At 40.9% G+C, this 24,579-nt stretch overlaps 1 protein-coding gene across 3 annotated transcripts in view; it reads left to right on the forward strand.

Annotated features, from left to right (window-relative positions):
• Positions 1 to 23,828, forward strand: part of LOC126334969 (uncharacterized) — a 353,885-nt gene extending 330,057 nt beyond the window's left edge. For all 3 annotated transcript variants that reach the window (XM_049997755.1, XM_049997756.1, XM_049997754.1), the window contains 2 exons: positions 15,661 to 15,855; positions 23,068 to 23,828. In XM_049997755.1, coding sequence (XP_049853712.1) covers positions 15,661 to 15,855; positions 23,068 to 23,204 — 332 coding nt within the window. In that variant the 3' untranslated portion in view covers positions 23,205 to 23,828. The remainder of the gene's footprint in view (positions 1 to 15,660; positions 15,856 to 23,067) is intronic.
• Positions 23,829 to 24,579: the final 751 nt, after the last annotated feature.

Here is a 24,579-nt window from a genome sequence, read left to right on the forward strand (position 1 = left end):
AAAAAAGGGTACTGTTCTAATAAGTGAAGCAGTTTCAATTTTGGGAATTGTTTTTGATAGTTCGGGAAAAACTTTTCGTTCAAAAGTTCAACAAACTGAATCTGGGGAAAGTCTTGCAACCTTCTTTCCATCTGAACAATTTGCAAATCCAATATCTCGTAAGTTAGTGCCCTGAGATGTCTTTTGACTGTCACAGAATGATAAGTTGCCATTCAAACACAAGCTGCATTTAATACATTCATCAATGAATGTTTCCGTTCTTAACTCTGATAAGTTTCTCAAAGCAGTTCTTATTTCGTCGTGGCAGAATGTTACACTCACAGATTTTGGCTGAAGAACATTAAAGAGATGATCAACATAAACAAAGCACCCTCGGTAGAAGCAAAGCAAGTAGACAAACGTAGGATCATCCATCAGTCGTTTCATTCCCACAGCACAACTCAAAGATTCTGGGTCCCACTGAGAGTCTGTATCATCAGATATATAATTAAAAACACACTATAGCCCTGAGAAATTACTAGATGTTGTTGAAACTGCCCTGGAACCGAGTGTTGCTTGCATGTGGCATTTTAAATCCTTTCTCAGTTAGCAATACAGTTAGATCACTTACTAACATGCGTACTTGTCGTATGATTTTGGAGGCATGTAACAGCACCAAATTCAGTTGGTGTGCGTAACAATGAATAAACAGCGCATAGGGACATAACTGCTTCACCAATTGTTGTAGTCCTCTTTCTCTGCCCGCCATTACTGAAGCGCCATCATATGTTTGAATAACCACTTTTCCTTCCACATTCCATTCTTTCAATACTGCATGAATAATGCTTGACAAACCTTCAGCAGTTTTATCTCCAGAAACATCGTAAAATCCAACGAATCTTTCCTCAATTTTGTCTGCAATACAGTACCTGAATATTTTACTGATTTGAGTCTTGCATGACACGTCTGTTTCATCAGCCTGAATCGAAATGAAACTGCAGTTCTGAATTTCAGATTTTATTTTCTCATTAACTGCCAGAGTTATAGAAATAACATCTTTCTGTATATCTGGAGAAATTCCTTTAACTGTTGAAGATGATGACAGATGCTCTCGGATTAACTGCTCTCCTTGGGCTAGTAAATCCAACAATTGCAGATAGATAGTTACCTTTGTTGCTGGAGGATTCGTCTTCTCGATGGCCGCGAAAGGCTAGTACTTGTTTACAAAGTAATAAAATCGCCTGAATAAGACGAGCCAATACTCTCCTGCTAGATGCAACTTGTTTGTCGTATTTTATTGCTATCAGTCGAGCGGCTATTTTGCCCAATAGCTGAAATGATTCTTTGTTCTGCAGGTGACGTTTTGATACCTGATGCTTTTGTGCTTTCATATCAAAGTTCTTTATTGTACAAATGCCCTCATTGCATCATTCCTTTTCACCACCAAACAGAAGACATATATAACAATATAATCTGTTATTAACTACATTCGCAGTCTGCCAAGCATACTTTTCGTACCAGGCTGTCTGAAAAGTGCGTTTTTGTTTGGCTTCACTTAAAACTACACTGAGTGTAGGAGTAGGTCATTTGTCCTTCAATTCGCACATTTTTTTCGTACGTTAATGTAGAAAAAGGCGTTTTTAATAAAAATTCTAGAATTTGTTCAGTTGCTGGCTCACTCATGTTGGCGACACAACGAAAATATGCACTAAAATCACACAAGAATGACTATGAACACAAATCGCGCGGCTGTTCATTTCCGTGTCAAAAGTCAGCATAGAGAGCTCTTAGTTTTTAGTTTATATTTTTGTTATGAATTACTATTGCATCTTTTTTAAGCACGAATACAGGTTAGACTAAGTCTCAAAGTCTCCCCTCACGCTACGCCACGTATCGTAGTTAGCGCCCGTGTTTCAAAATATTGAAGCATTGTTATAAAAAAAAAAAAAAAAAAAAAAAAAAAACATTCGGAGTACTTGATTCAATGCCAGCTCGTTTTGAAAACGAAACATTCTACCAAAAGAAGCAGCAAATAACGACTCACGCTAACTTCTTTGTTGTGCGAAATTTACGCTGCAGCTGAACAAAAATTGCGATGTGCTAGCAGCCTAGGCCTCTCTGGGTCAGTTTCACCACAAGCATTAATACGTATTAAACCAGTACACTTCTCGTTGAAAACAGTACTTGAGCATATGTAAAAGGTTCGTAGTTGGAAGTCAGACACACTAAACACCGGCCTCTTTGCGTGCTATCGCTTGTAGAAAAGTTGGGTACGGTATATTGAAGCGGTTATGAAGCCTTAAAGAGGTTCATATTTTCGCGGGTCATACACCACATGCAAACGAAAAATCGTCGTTTCAGTATTTTCTCCGCAGTAAATTGCCGATACCAGCTATGTCGGTGAGACTTTCGTTCAAAGCGATAAGAGGACATTGTGACTCATTGGGGTTGCTGAACAGGCGCTGTTCTTCAGAGTATTGTGAATAGTGCGTATTAAGATCCGTCAAGGAAATTTAAATTTGACATACGTACGTCTCGTAGGGCTACCGATTTTAATGCACTTAAAGAGGTCATATTTACATGTTTCTTTCACATCTCATTATAGTACATTGCTAAAACGTACTAATCTTGCCTGCGTACATGCCGTGGAAGTGCTAACACGATAAAATGAGATAAATTAGGGCGATACAGAAGTGTACAGGTTAACTTTCTCCACGCGCGCTTGCATTACGGAAGGCAAGAAAGTAACAAGCCCCCTCCGCTGTACACGTTACGGTGCAAACGGACGTGTTCTAATCGACTAAACGATCTAAAAGCCTCGGAAAGAAATATGGACTACAAATATGGCTTGTAGGTATTTTGGTAAATTCAATACCACGTTGATTAGTAAATTAGAAAATGACTAAAACCCATATCTAATTACAGTTATAAACTTCTACAGTGACAAGTGGATTTGACTTCACAAACCATTCAGCAGTAATTGAGAGTTACCCAAGGAGGAGCAGAAAGAAGCACTTTGCGTACAATAGAAATGAGAGTGAATTAATGGCTAAGTGGAATGAGAGGGGTTTGGTATCTCTTAATGGAACTGAACTGAAAACGGAGTATTTTGTGACAGTTCCCTTGTATATCATTGTTGTTAACGAAATGAAATTTTCACTTTGCCGCGGAGTGTGCGCCAATATGAAATTTCCAGGCACATAGAAACTTGTGCCGGACCGTGTCAGTAACTCATTACCTTTGCCTTTCGTGTGCAAGTGCTCTGCCGACTGAGCTAACCAAGCACGACCCACGACCCGCCTTAACAGCTTTACTTCCGCCGATACCTCATCTCTTACCTTTCAATCTTAGAAAAATTTTCTTGCGGAACTAGCACCCCTGAAAGAAAGGGGCAGACTGGGGGATGTTATCAGAATGAAATTTTCACTCAGCAGGAGTGCTAGTCCTGCAAGTTTCGCAACAGAACTTCTGTAATGATGTTTGGAAGATACGAGATGACATACTGGTGGTGGTAAAGCTGTGAAGGCGGGGTCGTGAGCCATACTTCGGTAGCTCAGTCGGTAGAGCACTTACCTACGAAAGACAAACGTCCCGAGCTAGAGTCTCGGTCCAGCATACGGTTGTTAGATGCCGGGTAGATTCAACATTGTTCTTGATTCGTATAGAGAATAAAATGCCTAAAACTTCTAATATTATGTATGATACAATACGGTAATAACACAGTGAAGCGCCAAAGAAACTGACATAGCCATGCGTATTCAAGTACAGAGATATGCAGACTAGCAGAATACGGCGCTGCGGTCGGCAACGCCTATATAAGTGTCTGACCCAGTTGTTACACCAACTGCTTCAATGGTAGGTTATCAAGATTTGAGTTTGAACGTGGTGTTAGTCAGCGCACAAGCGATGGGACACAGCATCTCGGAGGTAGCGATGAAGTGGGGATTTTCCCATATGACAATTTCACGAGTGTACCGTGAATATTACGAATCCGGTAAAATATAAAATCTCAGACATCGCTGCGGCCGGAAAAAGATCCTACAAGAACGGGACCAACGACGACTGAAGAGCATCGTTCATCGTTACAGAACTGGAACCGTTCAGCAAATTGCTGCAGATTTCAATTCTGGGCCATCAACAAGTGTAGTATGCGAACCATTCAACAAAACATCATCGATAGGGGCTTTCAGAGCCGAAGGTCCACTCGTGTAATCTTGATGACTGCACGACACAAAGCTTTACGCTCCGCCTGGGCCCGTCAACACTGACATTGGACTGTTGATGACTGGAAACATGTTGCCTGGTCGGGGGCGAGTCTCGTTTCCAATTGTATCGAGCGGATGGACGTGTACAGGTATGGAGACAACCTCATGAATCCATGAACTCTGCATGTCAGCAGGGGACTGTACAAGCTGGTGGAGGCTCTGTAATGGCGTGGGGGGTATGCAGTTATATGGGACTCATACTTCTAGGTACGACTCTGACATGCGACACGTTCGTAAGGATCTTGCCATATCACCTGCATGCATTCTTGCCAATTGTGAATTCCGACGGACTTGGGCAATTCCAGTAGGACAATGCGACGTCCAGAATTGCTACAGACTGGCTTGAGGAAAACTCTTCTGAGTTCACTTCCGCTGGACACCAAACTTTTCAGACATGAACATTTATTTAGCATATCTGGAATCCCTTGCAACGAGTTGTTCAGATAGATCTCCAACCCTTTGTATTCTTACGGATTTATGGACGGCGCTGCAGGATCCATGGTGTCAGTTGCCTCCAGCACTACTTCAGACATTAGGCGAGTCCATGCCACGTCATATTGCTGCTCGCGGGGCCCTATATGCTATTAATTAGGTTACCTTGTTTTTTTTTTTTTCTCTTCAGTGTAAATCTCTTTGGTATAGCAATGCTTAATTAATCAAGCGACAAATTTAACGCAGAAATACTTTTCAATTTTCTCAACGAGAGCTTTTTCGAAATAAATTACGGAAATTACTTTGGGGTAAAGGAAAACTTGTGTATTTTGCGGACTGAAAAGATTCCGAAAGGTGTAAAGACAAAGGTCTGTTTGTGGGAAGAAAAACTGGATAGGTATCTTTTAAAATATCGTGTACTATAAGCAGGCGTAGGGTTTTATGTGCTAGTCCAGAAGATAAAACGTGCATGAATAATCGTACACGTAATTAGTTCCCGTATAGGACAGCAAAATAGTGAAACCTTGGCAAAAATGATTTATATTATATACATCAGAGACTTGTAGCAATCGTTTTCTCGTACTTACGATGTGTAGATCTTGTTGGGTCTCGTAATGTGTCTTGCGAGTCGTCGCCGGACTGTATCGTCCAACGGTGACGGCGGCGCTCGTATCTTTCATTGACAGGTCAATATTATCTCGGCAGGTCGTGTCACGGTAGAAAATGCGAGAAGTCAGAATACTTCCAAGCGCTTCTCCCACTCGCCTCGCACGCGTTATTTTACGTATCGTAAAAAGGCTGTTACCCGTAGCAGGCCCTGTGTACGTAGCAGGCACATGTATCGCCACACGCACGTAATCCACTGTTTGTTAGATGACTAATGCTTCACGTATTGTTTGATTGATAAACAGAAGGCGACGCACATAGTACGCCGTTATAACACAACGATATGCCGCTACACTTTACGAGAGCTTAATAAGTGTTAAAGAGTAGCTGCAAGTTGGCCTAACAGATTTGCTAACTTCATTCTTACTGCATGTGACTTTCAGTAGGCTCACCGCAATTTGGTAGACACATGAGATTTTTGCTCTCTCTTTTCCAACTGAAATTAATGTTGTGACAGCTGGTTAAATCTTTCTCTTTACCATTTTTTAAAAACAGTGTAGATGTTCATTCCATGAACTAACCTTAAAGATAAGCAAGGAAGGTACTGGTACAGTTAATTATTTCATAGCTGACGGTATGACACAGATTTAAAATCTCTCAGTATTTTAATTGTTTTGTATCTTGCTAAGGGCAGCTAAGTTCTTGAGTGAACAGTTTGGTAAGTCTAACGTTTGGTCATACAACCAGGGCACAAAGGTGGCAGCATCCGACACTTACTCAAGTATGCATCTCCAGCTATTAGGCCTATTTTCAGTACTAAATAAGGGTTTCTCTAGGAAAAAATCATAAAAGATTTTTTGCATGGTCGTATCCGTGTATTGTTGCACAAAATGAGATCGACGTGAAGTCGAAAAACCGTTAGTCGGAAGGAATTAGGAAAAGTTCTCGATCAATTTATTCAGGTGAAAATCGCAAGTCATTTCTGTTTCGCTTTCAGCTATCGCTTTCTGTTGACCCGTTTGTTGACTTTAAGTCAAAGTGGAAAAAGAGAGGTAAGCATCACTATATTGTTTGGCATTTCCAAGAGCAGGAATTGTGTTTCCAGCTTACTTGTGGCGTTTTACAAAACAACCAGAGCTAAAAGTCCTAAATTTTTGCTCTTGCCATCGTTGCTAAGTACATTAGCTTTAAAATCGTCGACAGCAGACGCGGAAGACATCACTGACGTAAATAACTGGCCTAAATTAATAATGTCGACAGGACAAAAACGAGGCGGCTTCGATATGTGCATATTGCACTGGTGTATTTCTTGACAGAGAAAGTGCCCCACGATGACGGGTCTTAAAAAAAGCGACTAATTCTTGCTACGTGCCCCCCAGTGACAACGCCAAATTTGTTGGACCCATGCCCGCCACACTGACAAGGTCCGTGGCCACAGTTTCGTACCAATGACTGTTGAACGACACTGATACGCTACTTAACACGCTTGTGTATTAGAGCCGCGTGACGCACAAGCAGGTGTAAGCTTATATACTTAACGCCAACATTCCGGCAGTTTGCTCGTCGAGAGTCGTATGTGCACGTGACTCACGAGCTCTTGTTGAGTGATTGTGTTACTGTTGCTGTTGTGCAGGGGATGGTGTTGGAGATGGTGATCGAGCGGACCGGTGTTGGTCGATAGGCTACTCTTCTCGAATAACATCAAAACCAGCGGACGACCATCAATCGCCGGCCGGAGTGGCTGAGCGGTTCTAGGCGCTACAGTCTGTAACCGCGCGACCGTTACGGTCGCAGGTTCGAATCCTGCCTCGGGCATGGATGTGTGTCGTGTCCTTAGGTTCGTTAGGTTTAAGTAGTTCTAAGTTCTAAGGGACTGATGACCTCAGATGTCAAGTCCCATAGTGCTCAGAGCCATTTGAACCATTTTTGACTATGTCATATGCTCTCACTCCATTATTGCCGTACGAGTGTTTCGAAATTTAGTCCAGGACATTAAACAGCAAAAAGATTCTTCTTCTTTTTCTTGATTGTCGCGCCCTCCACGGATCCTAGGAGAGCTACTCGCACTAGTCCTTCCTTTTCCATCCTAATTAGATGCCCAGCCCACACCATTCTTTCCTTCGGCCAGTATCAATTTGTGAGTGTAGATCAGCCAGTCAATTTTTTAATGACCTCCATTCCTATGACTGGCGGGGTGCATCTTTGGGTCAAATACTTTCCTTTAATATCTTTCTCTAAGACTAAAAGTTTTGCCGCGCGAAGTGGCCGCGTGGTTTGAGGCGCCATGCACGGATTGCGCTGCCTTTCCCGCCAGAGGTTGGAGTGTGTGTGTGTGTGTGTGTGTGTGTGTGTGTGTGTGTTTTGTTGTTGTTAGCATAAGTTAGTTTAAGTAGTGTGTAAGTCTAGGGAGCGATCACCTCAGCAGTCAGCAGTTTAGTCCCCTAGGAAAACGCACACACAAAAGTAGTTTTTGTTCGTCAGGTTTTCTTAATGTAAATGTTTCAGACCCGGGGGAATTATACTCTGGTGTTGTCCGATTTTAAAACTTCCCGACTTCAGAGCGTGTCCTGTTAGCAAAAATGTGCTGTTTTGCTCCTAAAAATACTCACATTTCAATGTGTGTATTTTAAAAACGACTTCGTCAGCTATCATTAAGTGCCTTGCTCACGCTCATATACGTTATTGCCTCCTCGATAAGTCGTAATCCTGCTTTCCTCGCAATGTTTCACTAAGAACTTGTCATGTGCTCAGTCCTCTTTTATCACTATTTATTAGATCATCTCCCGTATATACTAGGCGACTTTTTGTATTGTTAACCTGTCTTATTCCATCTGCGTTTAATTTTTGTGTACTCTATCTTTTGTGGTATTAAAATATGGTTGATAGAGATAATGCGTCTCCTTGTCTAAGAACAATTTTGACTACAAAATGCTCTCATCCCAGTACTGATTTTTACACTAAAATAGGTTTTCTCGAAACGTGTCTGTACTAGATGATAGACTGACTGACTTTCGTGGAAACTGATATTCCTTCAAAACATTGGTGATTGTGCTCCGCTCCTCCCCGCCCCCCTCCCCCCATTTATATTGTCATAAGCTATTTTGAAGACGACTAAAACCATGTGTATATCAACGTTTTTGTTACCAACCTTTCTATGTTGCCTGTCTGGTTGTAACACGATAACTTGTTCATCTTTTCTTCCTGAAACCGCATTGATAGTCCCGTATAATTCACACGTACCGTTCTTTCTTAGTATAGGACAGTCATTGGGCAATGTTTAATACTCCCAAACATTCAGTAACTGTTTCGTAATCGTTTTAACGAATAGCGACCTCCATTCTTCATTAGCTCTCCTGCAATTTCATCTTCGCCAAAAGTCTTATTGTTTTTAAGATTTATGATTTGCCGTATTTCTTCTTCGTGGAGGGGTCTCTACTTTGCTGTCTACAAAGCCTGGTACCTCACACGGAAAAGACGATCCTCCAATGTGTGGTGCTTGCGGCACACAGATCACTGTGCGCCAGATTTTATTAGTCTGTCTTCTATTCCGGCCAGAGGGCAACGGCAGATTTACCGACAGATTTGCCATCTATTTTGAGTAACGTTCAAACAAATGGGGTGAGAGTTTTAAGGTTTTGTGATTTGTTCCAATTCTTTTCTCAGATTTTAGGGAGATTCTCTGAGTGTGTTGACAGAGTGACTGGGTTACCCATGTATTTTGTAAGTGGTCTGCCGGTCACATTTTCATGTGCCTTTCTTTATGTTCTTCTGTCATTTTGCATCTGTTTAATCCCAGGTGTAGCATCTTTCCCCGTTGTCTTAATGCATGCGAGAGTGATTTGTGTGGGTCAACGCAATTGAGGTGGGACTTGGTGCACGAGTGTCACTTTATAGGTTTTCTTCTCATTGCGTGACAACAGTTTTAATATACTTATCGACATTAGTTTCTCCTAATGTGTGTAAGGGCGCTGATAAGCTTGCCGTTGAGTCCTGGTAAGCCATTCATTCTCTCTCTCTCCCTCCCTCCCTCCCTCCCTCCCCCTTCCTTTTGTTGCTTTTCTTTCGTATATTTCTGTGTTACTTTCTTTACTTTTTGGTACATTCTTCTTGTCCTGTGACGGATAAGCGCTCTTCTGCTTTTTCTACTAGCTCTTTTTAGTATTTCTCCTGTCCTCGTGAAGTTGCCATTTTCTACCTTATTCTGATAAACTTGTCTCGTAACTCCTGTTCCCTCATATTTTCTAATCACCTCGTCCTAAGTACCCCTCTCTCTTCAGTTTTTAGATAGCACGCTTGATTGAGTCACACCTCATCTAACCTCTTCCGTTTGCCTAAAATTTCAGGGGTTACATTGTTTACTGTTTCCGTAATTCGAGACCAGTCGTGGTTGATATTACAGTCTCCCACCATTTCTTCACATGTAGTTAGGTTGTCTGCTAGTGTTGACTCGTAATTCTATTAATCTCTCTTTGAGACTAGTTGTATCATAATATTTAGTCTATCTGTTCTCTACACAGTTTCTTTAATTTGATGTTCAGAGCTTTAGACCACAAAGCTGTAACCTTTATTCTGCTCTGTTTTCCAGCAAATTATTGCCTATCCGTATAGTCACAGCGTTTGGTATCGAACTTTCGTTTGTTTTACATCACGAACAGGACCACGTACTGTTCGGCGTGTAAATTGGACATTATTTACACTATTGCAAGACCTAACACTTATCGACCAATTCACGCGTGACATAGTGTTCCTAAATGTGGAGAAATTGTTGTATTACGTCGAGCCTTGTCATCAAATATTATGTCTCCATGCTCATCGTCAAATATGGGGTGTACAGGAAACCTGCTTTCTCGGATCGCTAGACAGCATTCAAATCAATTCGTATTAATGAGTTTTATTACAAAATGTAAGTGACAATACTTTGACAATTGCACAGATGTGTCGAAGGCAAAGGGCGACAAACAAAATAATGAATGACGCTTGTATCCAAATCGCTAGCCTGGAAGGTTCTATTCAACTGTGGCGTCGCCACTCGCTCGTGGCGGCTATATCCTCTTCACATAGGGGCCGCTGCTGTCGCGTTGTTCTGGAGAAGGGTTACAGCCATCTCTTCTCCATCCTTCCCGATGGGCGTGCCGGCGCATGAGTTTGCGCTGTATTTGTGAGTGATGCAATATGAATAACTACTGCAGCACTTCCGTCGTCATACTTAGTCAACTTTTTTTCTCTAATTTCAAACACTGTGCGAGAATAAGCCGTGTAGAATGGATTTCGAATTTTTCCACGCCGTATTTACACGTTTAACTATTCCTAAGAGTATTCACTCATTTAAGTATTCCACACGCTATTCGTCATTTCTGTTCTAGAGTTGAAACAGGGAACGATACCATCAGTACTTTTTTCCATTTTAGTTTTGACGTTTCAAAGTGTATTTGACTGTGAATCATCGCCTCGAGTTACTGAATTTAACATTTCCTCTGGAACGCACACGTTGAATCAACGGATTAAGATACTGAAAAACTTCTTTGCACGATGAAAGTTTGTTCTGGCAACAATAGCTAGCGAAGGAAATGTTTCGTGGTTAGAGATGGTTAAAGACGTGAATTTCACCTTGATGGCCATTCGGATGTGATCTTGGAATGTGGTCGGTGGTGGTCACAAAATTCTTACGCGAGAGGCTTCATTTAAGAAAATTATGCACACTCTGGATTCCATAGTGTCAACACGGGATAATAATATTCCACGTTTCGAATTGTCAGCAGATAGATGCTTGACAGTTTATTAAATTTCTTCTGTTTTTACTGCTGCGGCATCGTATAAAATGCTGGTATAACCGACGTTTAGGCCTTGTTACAGCGGCCTTCTTCAGTGTTTTCCTCGGGGTGTGCAAATTACGTCGCTACCGGTTTCATAAGACTACAGACCAGTGACGTTAGTGAAACTGACGCAGGTCGTGGAAGGCTACGTATTTGTTTTACATGCTTGTTTTTCCCTGTCATGTTAAATATTTGGCGTCTTAAAAATTAATGTACCAGTTTCATCTAGAGATTAAACTGCAGGCGGTCATATTGTCATAATCACACCTGAGTAAGTCAGTTCAATAACCACAGATTGATAAACTGAATACATGTTTTGAGGTTAAACCCAACTACGACCCTGCATAAGTTAATGTTCCAAAATGACAACACAGATGTTCACAGTCGAGCTTAAAGCGTTTTCCGTGGAATTCGGATATCTACAGGCCATATTTTGCATCGTATAATCTGTTTCTTCTCCCAAAAGCGAACGAAACCATCAGCACACCTTGGTTTGCCCCCTAGAAGCTACTGCACCTGTCCAAATTGGTTTTGAGTAACCTTCGCGAAGCCTGAGGTGAGGTGGTTTACTTCAGAGGGTGCCATGAAAAGTGTAGCTTGAAGAAAGCACTGTCAGGTAATAGAGAAATTTCATTATTGCCCCAAATCCGTCAATATGGTTCTCGTAAAAGACCTGCCAGCACTGACTCTTCACTGTTCTCTAGCAGTTGGTACCAACTTAGCAGCGTGGCAAGTTGTACTGCTAGAGAACACAGAGCGCCTCCTTTGTTCGATACACGGTGTGTATAAGCTCCTAATAGTCCACAGGAGAAAGATATTGAGCTAATCACCCGCGTGCAGTATAAAAGTGAGCTTTGTCTCCACTGCGCCTTGTGTGATAAAAGTTTAATTGCCTAAACGATTGCTTCATGTTGGTTGTTGCTGCGGGTCTAAGTCCGAAGACTGGTTTGATACAGCTCTTCACGCTAATATATCTTGTGCAAGCATCTCCATCTATGCGCAACTACTGTATCCTATATCCATTTGATCCTGCCAGCCGTAATCAAGCCTTGGTCTTCACAATTTGTGACCCCCTAACTTGCGTCCATTACCAAACTGATCACATCTTGACTCCTCAAGATGTGACCTACGAATCGAACATTGCTTTTATTAAAGTAATGTCATAAATTACATTTCTCCCCAGTTCGATTCAGTACCCAATTAGTTATCCGATTTACTCACCAAATCATTGGCGTTCTTCTGTATTTCCAAATTTCAGAAGCTTTCTTTCTCTTCTTGTCTGAACTACTTATCGTCCACGTTTCACTTCCACACAAGGCTACACTCCGAACAAGTACTTACAGGAAAGACACCCAACTGATGAATTTATGTTCGATGTTAAGAAATTTCACTTCTTCAGAAATGCTTTTCTTGCCATTGTCGGTCTGCAACTGCATTTTGAATTACTCAGTGATCGTCAGTTACCTTGCTGCTCAGTTAGTAAAACTCTTGTACTACTTTGATTGCCTCATTTACTAATAAAATTCCCTCAGCATCGCCTGATTTAATTCGATTACTCACCATTATCCTTAAAGTTGTAGACAACGTTTCGCATTCATCCCTGCTCCCCCCCCCCCCCCCCCCCCCAGAATTTCAAGGGTGTACTCCAGTGAATATTCCTTAAAGCTATATGACAATGCAGTATTGCTCGATGAATTTCATAATCAAGCCAAGAAGTTTCAAAAAATTCTCAGAAGCTTTCTCCAAGTCTCCATATGTTATAAACGTTTGTCTGCCTTTCTTTAACCTATCTTCTACAGGTCAGTATTGCCTCGCTTGTTCTCACGTTTTTCAAGAACCCAAGCTGGTGTTCCCCGAGTTAGGCTTCTACCAGTTTTTCCCTCCTTCTGCAAATAGTTTGTGTCAGTCTTTTGCAAGTATGACTTATCAAATTAATATTTGGGTAATGTTCACACCTGTTTCCGTGACGAAACTGTTCCACGTGATGTGCAAGATAGGCAGCCAGACGAAATACTCCCAGAGTTCAACCTGATGTAATAATTTCGTATTACATCAGTTTGAACTCTTGACGGTATTTCTTCTTTCAGTGTATCTTGCACATTACGTGGAACAGTTTTGTCACGTCCGGCTCTCCTTCGGATCTCAATACTACTTACGGAATACTGCGTAATACAGCAGCCTTGTTTCGTCTTAGCTCTTTCAGTGCTGTGTCTAATCCTTTTTGCACCATCACATCTCTCATTTTCTTGTTCTTATTCCCCTATTTCCATATTATCAAGTTAATTTCTTGTGGATTAGCCTGTACATTTCTGTACTATGCATGTTTTTTCCCTGTGGAATATATCTGGGTACATGTTTTGCCCTGTGTAATATATCTGAGTCGGTGGTGGTGTCGTCATCTCACGGAAGATACAAATGTATTACCGAAGTTGAGGATGGGCAAAGGACAGAAACGCTACAGAAAAAAAATGGCTAGTTGCTGTATTTTTCCAGTAATCCGATCAGCAGTCACGGAGCTCAACCGCCGTGAATTAATGGGGCATTGTGCGACTAATTAATTTTCCATGCAGTGTTACTTAGTTTTTATTCTCAGAAGTCCTCATTGACGTGTCTTCATTTTGATTACGAGTATGCTTAATTTCGCAGACCGATAGTCTCTTGTGCAGCTGTTCAACTTTTGTTCTTCACTTTTCCTCACTCCCGTTTCAGTTAACTGTCTGTCGAAATTAGAATCATGTGTAGTTTCTAATAAAGGAAAGTAGTCGTGGCGCACTAATTTTTTTGAATTTGTGGATAGTGCAGGGGCGTGAGTCGAGATGATATATTCAGGCTTTCGCGGTCAACGAATGACTTCTGACTCACTGTATTGTTTCTAGCTTATCTTACGCAGTCTGTTGCTAACCTTTGTTTTTATCTGTGGATTAGCCAAATTGTCAGAGAATAATCCCACTTACATAAATTACCCTCCTGTGGTAGACAATTATTGTTCACGGACAAACCTTCCACGACGGAGTTTCAGACAGAACTGAGGCCACATTCTCAGGAGCAGTTAGCTAGATGTACGTGACACGACATTTAGTTCTGTACTAGAGTACCGTAACTGGCAGAATGGGCCAGCAACATAACATGATATCTTGAGTGAATTGAAAACGAATAGAACGATAGGTTCAAATGGAGTAGCAATTCGGTTTTACAAAGAGTACTCTTTGGCATTGTCCCATTAAGGTTCGCCTAGCGGAAAAGACTCCAGCAACTATAAAGAATAAACAAATAAAATTTTGGGTGATTACCTTATATAAGAAGGGTAAAAAGAACAGACCCGCAAAATTAGATCATTATTCTTAACGTCGGTTTGCCCCAGAATCCACGAGCATCTTCTTACATAATAAATTTCCTTGAGAGAGGAGAGCTTTCATCCACATATAAACATATAATTCTAGGAAAGTGTAGGTGATCTATAAAGGAGACTATTGCGATCCTTTCACGAGTGTTTAGTATCCCCTCCCCATCATGCGTCGGATTTAAGAAACAAATTGAAGCAATTCAGAGACGGGATGCTAGATTTGTTACCGGTACGTTTCGATCAACGTTATTGAAATTTGCAACAGTGGTGAGAGCTTTTATAAATTACGGGAGGAATATTACTTACATCATGCAGTGCCGTATCATATTTGTTGTTATGTAAAAACAAAGAATAAGCACAACTAACAATAACTTGAACAATCCACCCTTGTGCGTGTATGTTGAGTACTTTAGGCGGAAACAGGTACGTTTTTAAAGAGGATAACTGTAAAATGATAGATATAAGAATCTGCACTATTCTCAACCGTTTGAGATAGTCAGTGAACGCATGATAACTGTCAGAAATGAAATCATGGTAACGCAACACCGAACTAAAGATTCGACAATTTACTGGATTTCCATTCACAACTTGCGACGTAAAACAAAATTGCACTCTCCCACTGCAACGCATTTTATAGTTCGCGTAGTGTTGTTATCCTTGGTTTTGAATAACGATGAATTAAGTACGTGGAAGTACTATCCGATTGAGAACCGAAATAACTATTTGCTTCTGTTTAACACAAGTTAGTATGATGTCCTCTCGACGAAATTTCATACGAAGTGTGGTACGCTGAGAATAACGTAAGAGAAGAACTGGGAGTTCATAATAATGAAAAACAGGTTACGGCAATTACTGTGCATGCCTGAGCCTAGGATAGCCAACACAGTTTGGCTGTAGAAACCGGTAAATCGACGAAGACAGGATGCCGCCAAAATTCTTTAATCCGGTGCTAATTATTTCCTACTTTCGTGATTTATGTGACTTCAATGGTATATTCTTTGGTAGACTGCAAGCCACGTACCGTATCTTCTTTGCCAGAAGGTTCGCCACGTCATGTGTTTGGTTGACCAACTGAAAACTACCCGTTTAAGTGTAAACAATTCTTAGGAGGTCCTCGGAACACGTTGGCTACAGTTTCCACGAACAGCTGTTTTAATTACTTTTCATTTACTGTTGTGAATATTAGATTCTATTTTAATGACGACGTCTCGGTGTGTTGCAGTCGTGAAGATGCTGTCGGTGATGGAGCAGGCAGGTGACCCGGTGCAGGAGTTCCTGACGTCCGGGCGCACTGGGCGGCGAAACGCGCTGCCTGACATTCTGGGCGAGCATGCGGCCACCACCACTGCAGACCTCTCACACTGCTTGCAGAAGCTCACGACGGCCGATCTGGATGGGAGACACCCCTCAACTTCTGGTAACAACCCCTATCCCCCTCCCCCCAAAACACACACACACACAAACACACACACACACACACACACACACACACACACACACACACACACACACACACACACATGAGGCAAGATTGGAAAGTAACACACACTAATTTTGCTACCAAAAAGTTTCGTAGATGTTGTTGTTGTGTTATTGTTGTTGTTTTCAGTCCTGAGACTGGTTTGATGCAGCTGTCCATGCTACTCTATCCTGTGCAAGCTTCTTCATCTCCCAGTACCTACTGCAACCTACATCCTTCTGAATCTGCTTAGTGTATTCATCTCTTGGTATCCCTCTACGATTTTTACCCTCCACGCTGCCCTCCAATACTAAATTGGTGATCCCTTGATGTCTCAGAACATGTCCTACCAACAGATCCCTTCTTCTAGTCAAGTTGTGCTACAAATTTCTCTTCTCCCCAATCCTAATCAATACCTCATTAGTTATGTGATCTACCCATCTAATCTTCAGCATTCTTCTGTAGCACCACATTTCGAAAGCTTCTATTCTCTTCTTGTCCAAACTATTTATCGTCCATGTTTCACTTCCATACATGGCTACACTCCAAACAAATACTTTCAGAAATGACTTCCTCACACTTAACTCTACATCAGTTATTTTGCTCCCCAATTAGCAAAACTCCTTGACTATTTTAAGTGTCTCATTTCCTAATCTAATTCCCTCAGCATCACTCGACTTAATTCGACTACATTCCATTATCCTCGTTTTGCTTTTGTTGATGTTCATCTTATATCCTCCTTTCAAGACACTGTCCATTCCGTTCAACTGTTCTTCTAAGTCCTTTGTTGTGTCTGACAGAATTACAATGTCGTCGGCGAACCTCAAAGTTTTTATTTCCTCTCCATGGATTTTAATACCTACTCCGAATTTTTCTTTTCTTTCCTTTCCTTCACTGTTTGCTCAATATACAGATTGAATAACATCGGGGAGAGGCTACAACCCTGTCTTACTCCCTTCCCAACCACTGCTTCCCTTTGATGTCCCTCGACTCTAACTGCCATCTGGTTTCTGTACAAATTGTAACAAACCAAAAAAATCACAAATTAACTTACATCCTTTACCTACATTTCTGCATGGTTACCAGTGCTCACAACATACGAGGCCTATCCACAAAGTACATTACGTTTTCGTTTGTGTCCGTTAGGGGCGGGGCTAGCACGGTCATCTTGGTGTCATGGCATTCCGCCGCTCAGTCGGCATCCTGCCGTGCTAGTGAGAGGTTCGTGCTGTACTCCGTTGAGTTACTGTGACAGTGAAATGTCAGCGTTAATGGAAAATGCCGCGAAGTGTGAAGTGCGTGATGTAATAAGGTTTCTGATTGCAAAAACTGTACACCGATAGAAATCTATCGGCAGCTTTGTGAAGTGTATGGGGACAACATAATCACTGAAGGTGGAGTGCGTCAATGGGTCATAAAATTTAAAAATGGCCGAACTAAGGTTCACGACGAAGGGCGAAGTGGAAGACCCAGCATAGTGACTGCCGAACTTGTCAAAAAAGACGATGCCGCTGTCCGTGAAAACCGTAATTTCACAATAACGGAACTCTGAGTTTTCCACAAATTTCACGAAGTTTGTTGCTCGAAATCATCACCGAAAAGCTTGGTTACCACAAGTTTTGTGCAAGATGGATACCAATAATCTTGACAGAGATTCACAAAAGTCAGCGAATGGCTGCAGCGTTAGTGTTTTTGGACGCTTACGAGAAAGATGGCGACTCATTATTCGATTGCACCGTTACTGGTGACGAAACATTGGTTAAGCATGTGAACTGCGAGATAAAATTGCAGTCAATGCAGTGGGAGCACATACATTCCCCCCAAAAACCCAAGAAATAAGTGCAGACAATGTCGGCAAGGAAGGTGATGGCAACTGTCTTTTGGGACAGAAAAGGTGTGATTTTTGTGGATTTCCTGGAAAGAGGCACTACAATAAACTCTCAAAGGTATTTCCAAACTTTGCACAACCTCAGAAGAGCAATACAAAACAAGCGCAGGGGAAACTTGGGCTCAATGATCTTGCTGATTCACGACAACGCCCGGGCCCACACGGCAAATGCCACTCGTGAAGTTCTCGAATCTTTTAAGTGGGAGTTGTTTCTTCATCCGCCGTACATTCCCGGCCTGGCACCGAGCGACTTCCACTTATTCCCAGCAATGAAGAAGTGATTGGCTATGCAGCGTTTTGATGACGACGCACAGCTTCTAGAAGAGGTAACCACTTGGTTGAAGGTGCAGGCGGCCGAATTTTACGACGAAGGAATTTCCAAGCTCGTCCATCGCTACGATAAGTGCCTTAATTTAAATGGCAACTATGTAGAAAAGTAGTATTTAAGTGTGGCTTTCATCTGTATATAATAAAAAAAATTCCAATACTTTATTTTTAATTCCAAAACGTAATGTACCTTGTGGATAGCCCTCGTATTTCTTCCACCGCACCGTTGTACCACTTTCAATATGCCTTGTTCATAGAAGTCTGTTAGGTTGGCGTATAGTCATGGGACAAAACAGATGAAAGTCCAACAGTGCAAGGTCTGGAAAATGTGGGGGCAAGCATTGTCATGATTAAGTTTGACACCATCAGCATTAATTCTGTGGCGTTTGTCACGCAGGACGTAACAAAACTGAACCTAAGTTTTAATCTAGGCTGCAGCATTTACAATGGTCCCATGTACAGAAGAGTTCACCAATAACACACAGTGCATATCACAGAATGCTGACACAAGCACTTTTCTAGAAGATTGAGTGTCTCTGAATTTTTTCATACTGGGGAACCATCATGTTTCCACTCTATAGAGGCCTGCTTGGTTTGAAACATGTAGTGGTATGCTCGCAACTCGTCCCTAGTGATGATTCCTTTCAGAAACTCATGTCCTGCAACATGATAGGTTAAGTGACCCAAGCTTATCATTCGCTGGCCCATTTGGTTGTTTGTCAGATTCGTAGGCACACAGCGAGTGCTAACTTCACAAAATTTCAGCGTGTCATGAACAGTATTGTTCAGTAGGAAATGTTGAACTGCTGCAGTAAGATTCGCAATTGCTTGTGCCGGTCATTCAAAATGACTGCCTCAATGGGTCCAATGTTCTTCAGGGCTGCAACTATTCCTGGCCACCCGGAGTATGGAAGATCACAAAGGTTCACATGGCCCTTTAGGAACAATGCACACCACCTGGAGACTCTGCTACAGACAATACAGTCATCCCAATACATGTCACATGTTTCCCTCTGCATTTCACTTGGTTTACGCCCTTATATCGAACTAAACTTTGCTGCTCTTCTCAAGTTAACAGTACCATGGACGCCATATTTATTTCGTAGTTCAAGCTTCTCTCACTAGAGCTGAAAGTGAAATGCCCTCTGTAGTGCCAGCTTCAGACTATATTGTTGAGAAATTTCAACGTTCCAGCTGCTGTACCAAGGAAGAAAAAATTGTTGTATGTTACTCTCCGATCCCTCCTCATCCATGCCTTTGAAGGTATCCACTGTGATGCACCAAAAATATATATGCTAGACCAGTACAGATATACCTTGGGTCATCATTTTGTAAAATTAAAAAAAAAAAAAAAAAAATACAGCATGAGATCAATAACCAAACTAATAAATCGGCTGGGTTCTGTCTTCAAGTTTGGAATCTACTTTGGAACAAATGAGTCCCCATAAAATTGAAACATAACATAACATAATCATCATCACCATCATCATCATCCATATTATCGCCGGCCGCGGTGGTCTCGCGGTTCTAGGCGCGCAGTCCGGAACCGTGCGATTGCTACGGTCGCAGGTTCGAATCCTGCCTCGGGCATGGATGTGTGTGATGTCCTTAGGTTAGTTAGGTTTAAGTAGTTCTAAGTTCTAGGGGACTAATAACCACAGCAGTTGAGTCCCATAGTGCTCAGAGCCAGCCATCCATATTATCCCCATAACAATGTCTGGCCTAAGCCCCTGCAGAACAACCAAAATGGTCAGTAACAGACTGCAAGCTGCAGAAATGAAAGTTTTATGAATTATGGTTCAGAAAACGTAGGAAGAATAGGGTATGAAATTAAAAAATCAGGGAAGGAACTGGACTGTACACGTCCTTGAAAATAAAAGGTGACAACGGCCCATTTGAGATTGTTTGGCTATGTTGTAATGAGTGGTCAAGGGGAAGATAACAAAACAGTGGCTACACGCAAGTTGGACTGATAGGAAGACAAAGGAAGTGTTGACTAGACCAACTGAAGCAAAAATAGGAATAAGAGTAATCAACTGAGATTCAGTTGAAATCAGCCTGGTGAAAGATTTGGTTAATTGTGATGCCAGTTTCAGTTTGGACAAATCGCACACTGTGGCCCTCATTTGGATTGGCTCTCAAAGACTTTTCTATAGTGGTGTTCCATTCATAGGGAATTATATTGGCAGGTTTCACACATTTGATCAATAAGTCTATTTATCAGCCAACTGGAAAAAAGTTTTATGTAAACTACTTTATCAACCAGTAAATGTCTCTGAGGTCATAACTGTCTGGACTGCATATGTCATTGGACAGCAAAGTGTAAATGGACAGAAACATATGCTGCAGCTTCAGTATGCAGGCTCATTCTGAAGATAATTGGAAGGTTCATGGTCCAAGTATCAGTGGAAGAATTTAGTTTCTACAATGCAGTGTCTGAAATCTAATGTATTGGTCAGTGCACATTAGAACATACAGATGCACATAAAGGAGGCCTCTGTTTTATAAGAGTATAAACTTTGAATAATTCTCAGGCAGTTCATTATCTACATCCACATTCTATTCAAATAAATCTCCATCACACATGTCGAGAAATATTGGTGATGGTGGTTGTGGTCATCATCATCAGGATCATACATTCATTTCACGAGCTATAACCTCCACTACATTCTGTCGCACTTTAAGGCTGTTATTTGACAAAAAATATAATTATGGGTAACTAATGTAACCAGTATTACAGTCTTACAAAATAATAATTCTACCAAATTCAAAAAATAATTTAGTTTTATGACCAAAATGCAAGTGAACCTTTTTCTTTTTACCCCTCATTTTATCCTTCAAAGGTAATAACCCCCAGGTTGGCAACTACAGTTGTATAATGACTTTTTGACATAGTGCACAACACTGTCAATGCAATGGAAGATATTACCTGCTTCATGAAAAAAATCGATGTTGCAGGTTCCATTGTAATTTTGTAACTTAACCTGTGCCAACACAGGCTATGAAGTTATAAAATCACAATAAAACAATTTTTCCAGATAAAAAAATGTTCCATGGGGTGCAAAGTAAACATTGATCACCTGCATAGCTAAAATGTGAAGACCAAAACAAATCGTAACCCTTAAAATGTTTGCTGCCACATGCATAGTGATGCATGTTTAACTGCCAGGCCCACGCCATTAGGCTCTGTTGTGGCTGCCACCAACCACATGACAGTCTACTTGTTGAGTAACTTTACAGACTGTGGTGTTAGTCTTATTCGAAATTTTTATTGTCAATTCATTTGTCCAGTCAGTAAATATCAAGAGGTGCATGTGCTGCAGTCAAGGATGTCATATGGGCAGCCTGAACAAAGAAAAGGCTGTCCTGTTGAGCACCAATATTTTTCCAGCAATCACTCCAGCAGGCCATGACTTCACACAAGTGTCTGTTGTAAAATGCAGTGCATGAGGTATTTCACTATTCATTCCCAAGACTTATTAATGAACAAAGCTCTACTGGCCTATTAGATTGTCTCATGCCATTGCCAATTACTACATTCATGCAGTGCTGCATCTTCGTCACCACCTATTGAATTCTTTCTTTGCTGGGTCTTAAGTTCGTTTTTCCTTTGTAAAGTTGATGCTATGAGTGAGTAGATGTCCTTTGAGCAGTAAACATTGTGCACCCTGTAAGTTCCTTGGCTGTTCTCTGCAATGAAACAAATAAACAAATTTTATTTGGTAGAATGCAGATGAATGCATAAGTCAGCCAATTCAGAACAGAGATCACATTTATTCAACAATGCCACGCAACATTTTTCATAATATTTATTAGATCTTGTATAAGCATGTGTACATCCATGTAGATTTACTGTCTCTCACATGTTGCTGCAGTATGCTGGTGCATCTCTAAACCCAGCCCATTGTTGTGGCAAACACAAAAAGCAATGCATTCCCACCTTCGTGCAAAGAACCACATATACCTGGAAATGGAAAAATTTTACTCCTGCGAGTACCTCTCTGTCGTTGCTGGTCCAGCACTCCTTGGAGAAAGGATGTGGTAGAGAATGGCTTAGCTGTAGTGTAAGTGTTGTGTTGTTTTCAGAATGAATATTTCCCTCTACACTATTGCTCTTGACACTGTGATAATTCATAACAGGACATTTTATACATTCAGTTGCCAAAAAAGTCTCATCCACCGTGTAATTGCATTTCTCGCCAGGAATACAATAGATGAGCAATGACTGTGCGCACTGTGTGTACTGTCAATCATTTTATTCGTTGAGATGAAGAAATTAAAATTTCAACAAGGTATGTGATGTAACGAGTGCACAGCCCATAATCTTAAGATACTGACAATATATGTATCAGTGTGTTCAGTGTCAGTCTATCCAAGAATACAAACAGGTTTGTATGTATATTTGTGTAACTGTGAAGAAAATTCGAATTTTTGTGGCACTGAAACAGGGTATCAGTGCTGAAACGTGGAATGAAACAAACAAACAAGAAAGGACAAGTGGAAGAAAGCAGAAGTTGCATAATATGATTGCAGAAAAGGGCTTCTGACTTTTTGTTGGTTCTGCTGCATTTTGTTAATGCAAAAAGTTGTCTTTAATAAAGAGCAAGATTTTGCACTTGCTCCAATATGCAGCATGCTAGAAGAAATCTACAGTGCAGTGAAGATCTTATACACTTGCATTTGTATCTACCATCTAACTCAGCGTTGGAGAAAATGGTTGAATTTTAGCCCTGAGTTAGAGAAATGGTTTAACAGCTGGCCAGAACAAATCCCTTTTCTCCAGAAAATAATATTAAAATTGCTTCAATACAATAGGACAACAGAATGTTCAAAAAATTGAGATATGCATAGAGAGAGGATGTAATACTTTTAGCATATTTCACTAATACAGTAAAATATTAAGAAATGTTCTGCATTTTATTAATATTGTATGACACACACAACTGCTGTTACAGGAGTCACCTGCCAGGGGGCAGTTGCGAGTACGAGTACTGCTGCGAATGGGAGTGGGACTGCTTCAGATGGAGCCTCATCAGAAGTATCAAACATGGAGACTGACATTAGCCAATCTGGCAGCAATGTGCACAGTTAATGTGGCAGTTTATGAACAGTTGGTGTGACCCTGCTGTGAAAATTTTAATTTAATTTTTGTATACACCGTTGTATCAAGTCTGTTAATTTTGTGATAAAATACTTGTCAAAAGCTGCTACATGTAAAATCAGCTTCACTAGGTTGACATTAAGCACATATTGAACAATTAAGCTTAATTATTTGTATGAGACTGTGAGTGTGGTGGCAGCATCTGTGGCATATTCCTTTCAGTACCACTTCAATACAATGTTAGAGTTAGAAGTAAATTTAGTTTCCTCTGTTGTTTGTGGAACAGCGCCATAACTTCATATGAAAATAAGTATGTGATGTTTTTAATGTTTTACCAACTTACAAACCAGGTTAAAGTGTTATTTGTGATGCAAAAAAAGATATTGCTTGTGTTGAAAATAAGTAATTTTGTTACAGGACAAGTAAATTTTTAAAAAAATTATCATAATGTGCAGGTATTTTTTAAATCTTTGTCAGGCTGAAGCAGATGCAGATGAGAAATTCAAACTAAATAATCTTATGTTAAGAACTGTGACATTTTAAAATTTGTTGACAGCATAATTAGAGATTCTTAATAAACAAAATAAACATGTATACTCCACTGTGTAACACCAATTCTGGTACTTGTATATGCTGTGATTTACCTGAGGACTTACTAGAGACTTCATTTTCTTTCCTTCACAGCTTCATTGCTGTCCGACATCAGCTGAATCAATATTAAAAGTGGAAAGAAATGAAGACAATAATAATGTTTCATATTACTAACAAAATAGGTAGTACACTCTTCTATATACGAACTTCGACTGACTATTGGTGATGATTATAAAGCAAATCGGTTAACAAATAGTGGAAGAAACAATGATCCATACAGTATTGTGGTAGGTCTGGGATGTACTTCCTGTGGACAGCTACCCCACTCTATGCAAACTGTTCAGGCTCTGTGCTAATTAGAAACCAGTTGTCAACTTCAGTTGAAATCGCCCATGTTAATTTTCAGAAACCATTTACAAGAAAAATTTATAAATGGTATGCTCTCCTTTACATCCCAGTACTGCAGCTTGAATAAAGTGACTTGGTGATTGGCAGATTACAATAGTGGGGTGGGGGCAGTGTCACTGGCATTCAGCAAGCCACACTTGACAAGGCTCTTCAGGAACCTAAAAAATAGGCAACACAGCAAGCATGTGTTACTCGAGAAAGAACTGATTGGCTGGTGACTGGCTCCTACTACCTGCCCCACAACGTCAATCACTAAGAGATTTAAATCTAAGTGTAGGCAGGCTTGCGGAAACAATTTTCATTAATAGTGTCCTTGAATGCTCATTTTATACAGATATAGATCATCTCCAGACCTGAAGGAATAATG

Source organism: Schistocerca gregaria, chromosome 2 (genome assembly GCF_023897955.1).
Source record: "Schistocerca gregaria isolate iqSchGreg1 chromosome 2, iqSchGreg1.2, whole genome shotgun sequence".
In the NCBI taxonomy this organism is placed as follows: Eukaryota; Metazoa; Arthropoda; class Insecta; order Orthoptera; family Acrididae; genus Schistocerca; species Schistocerca gregaria.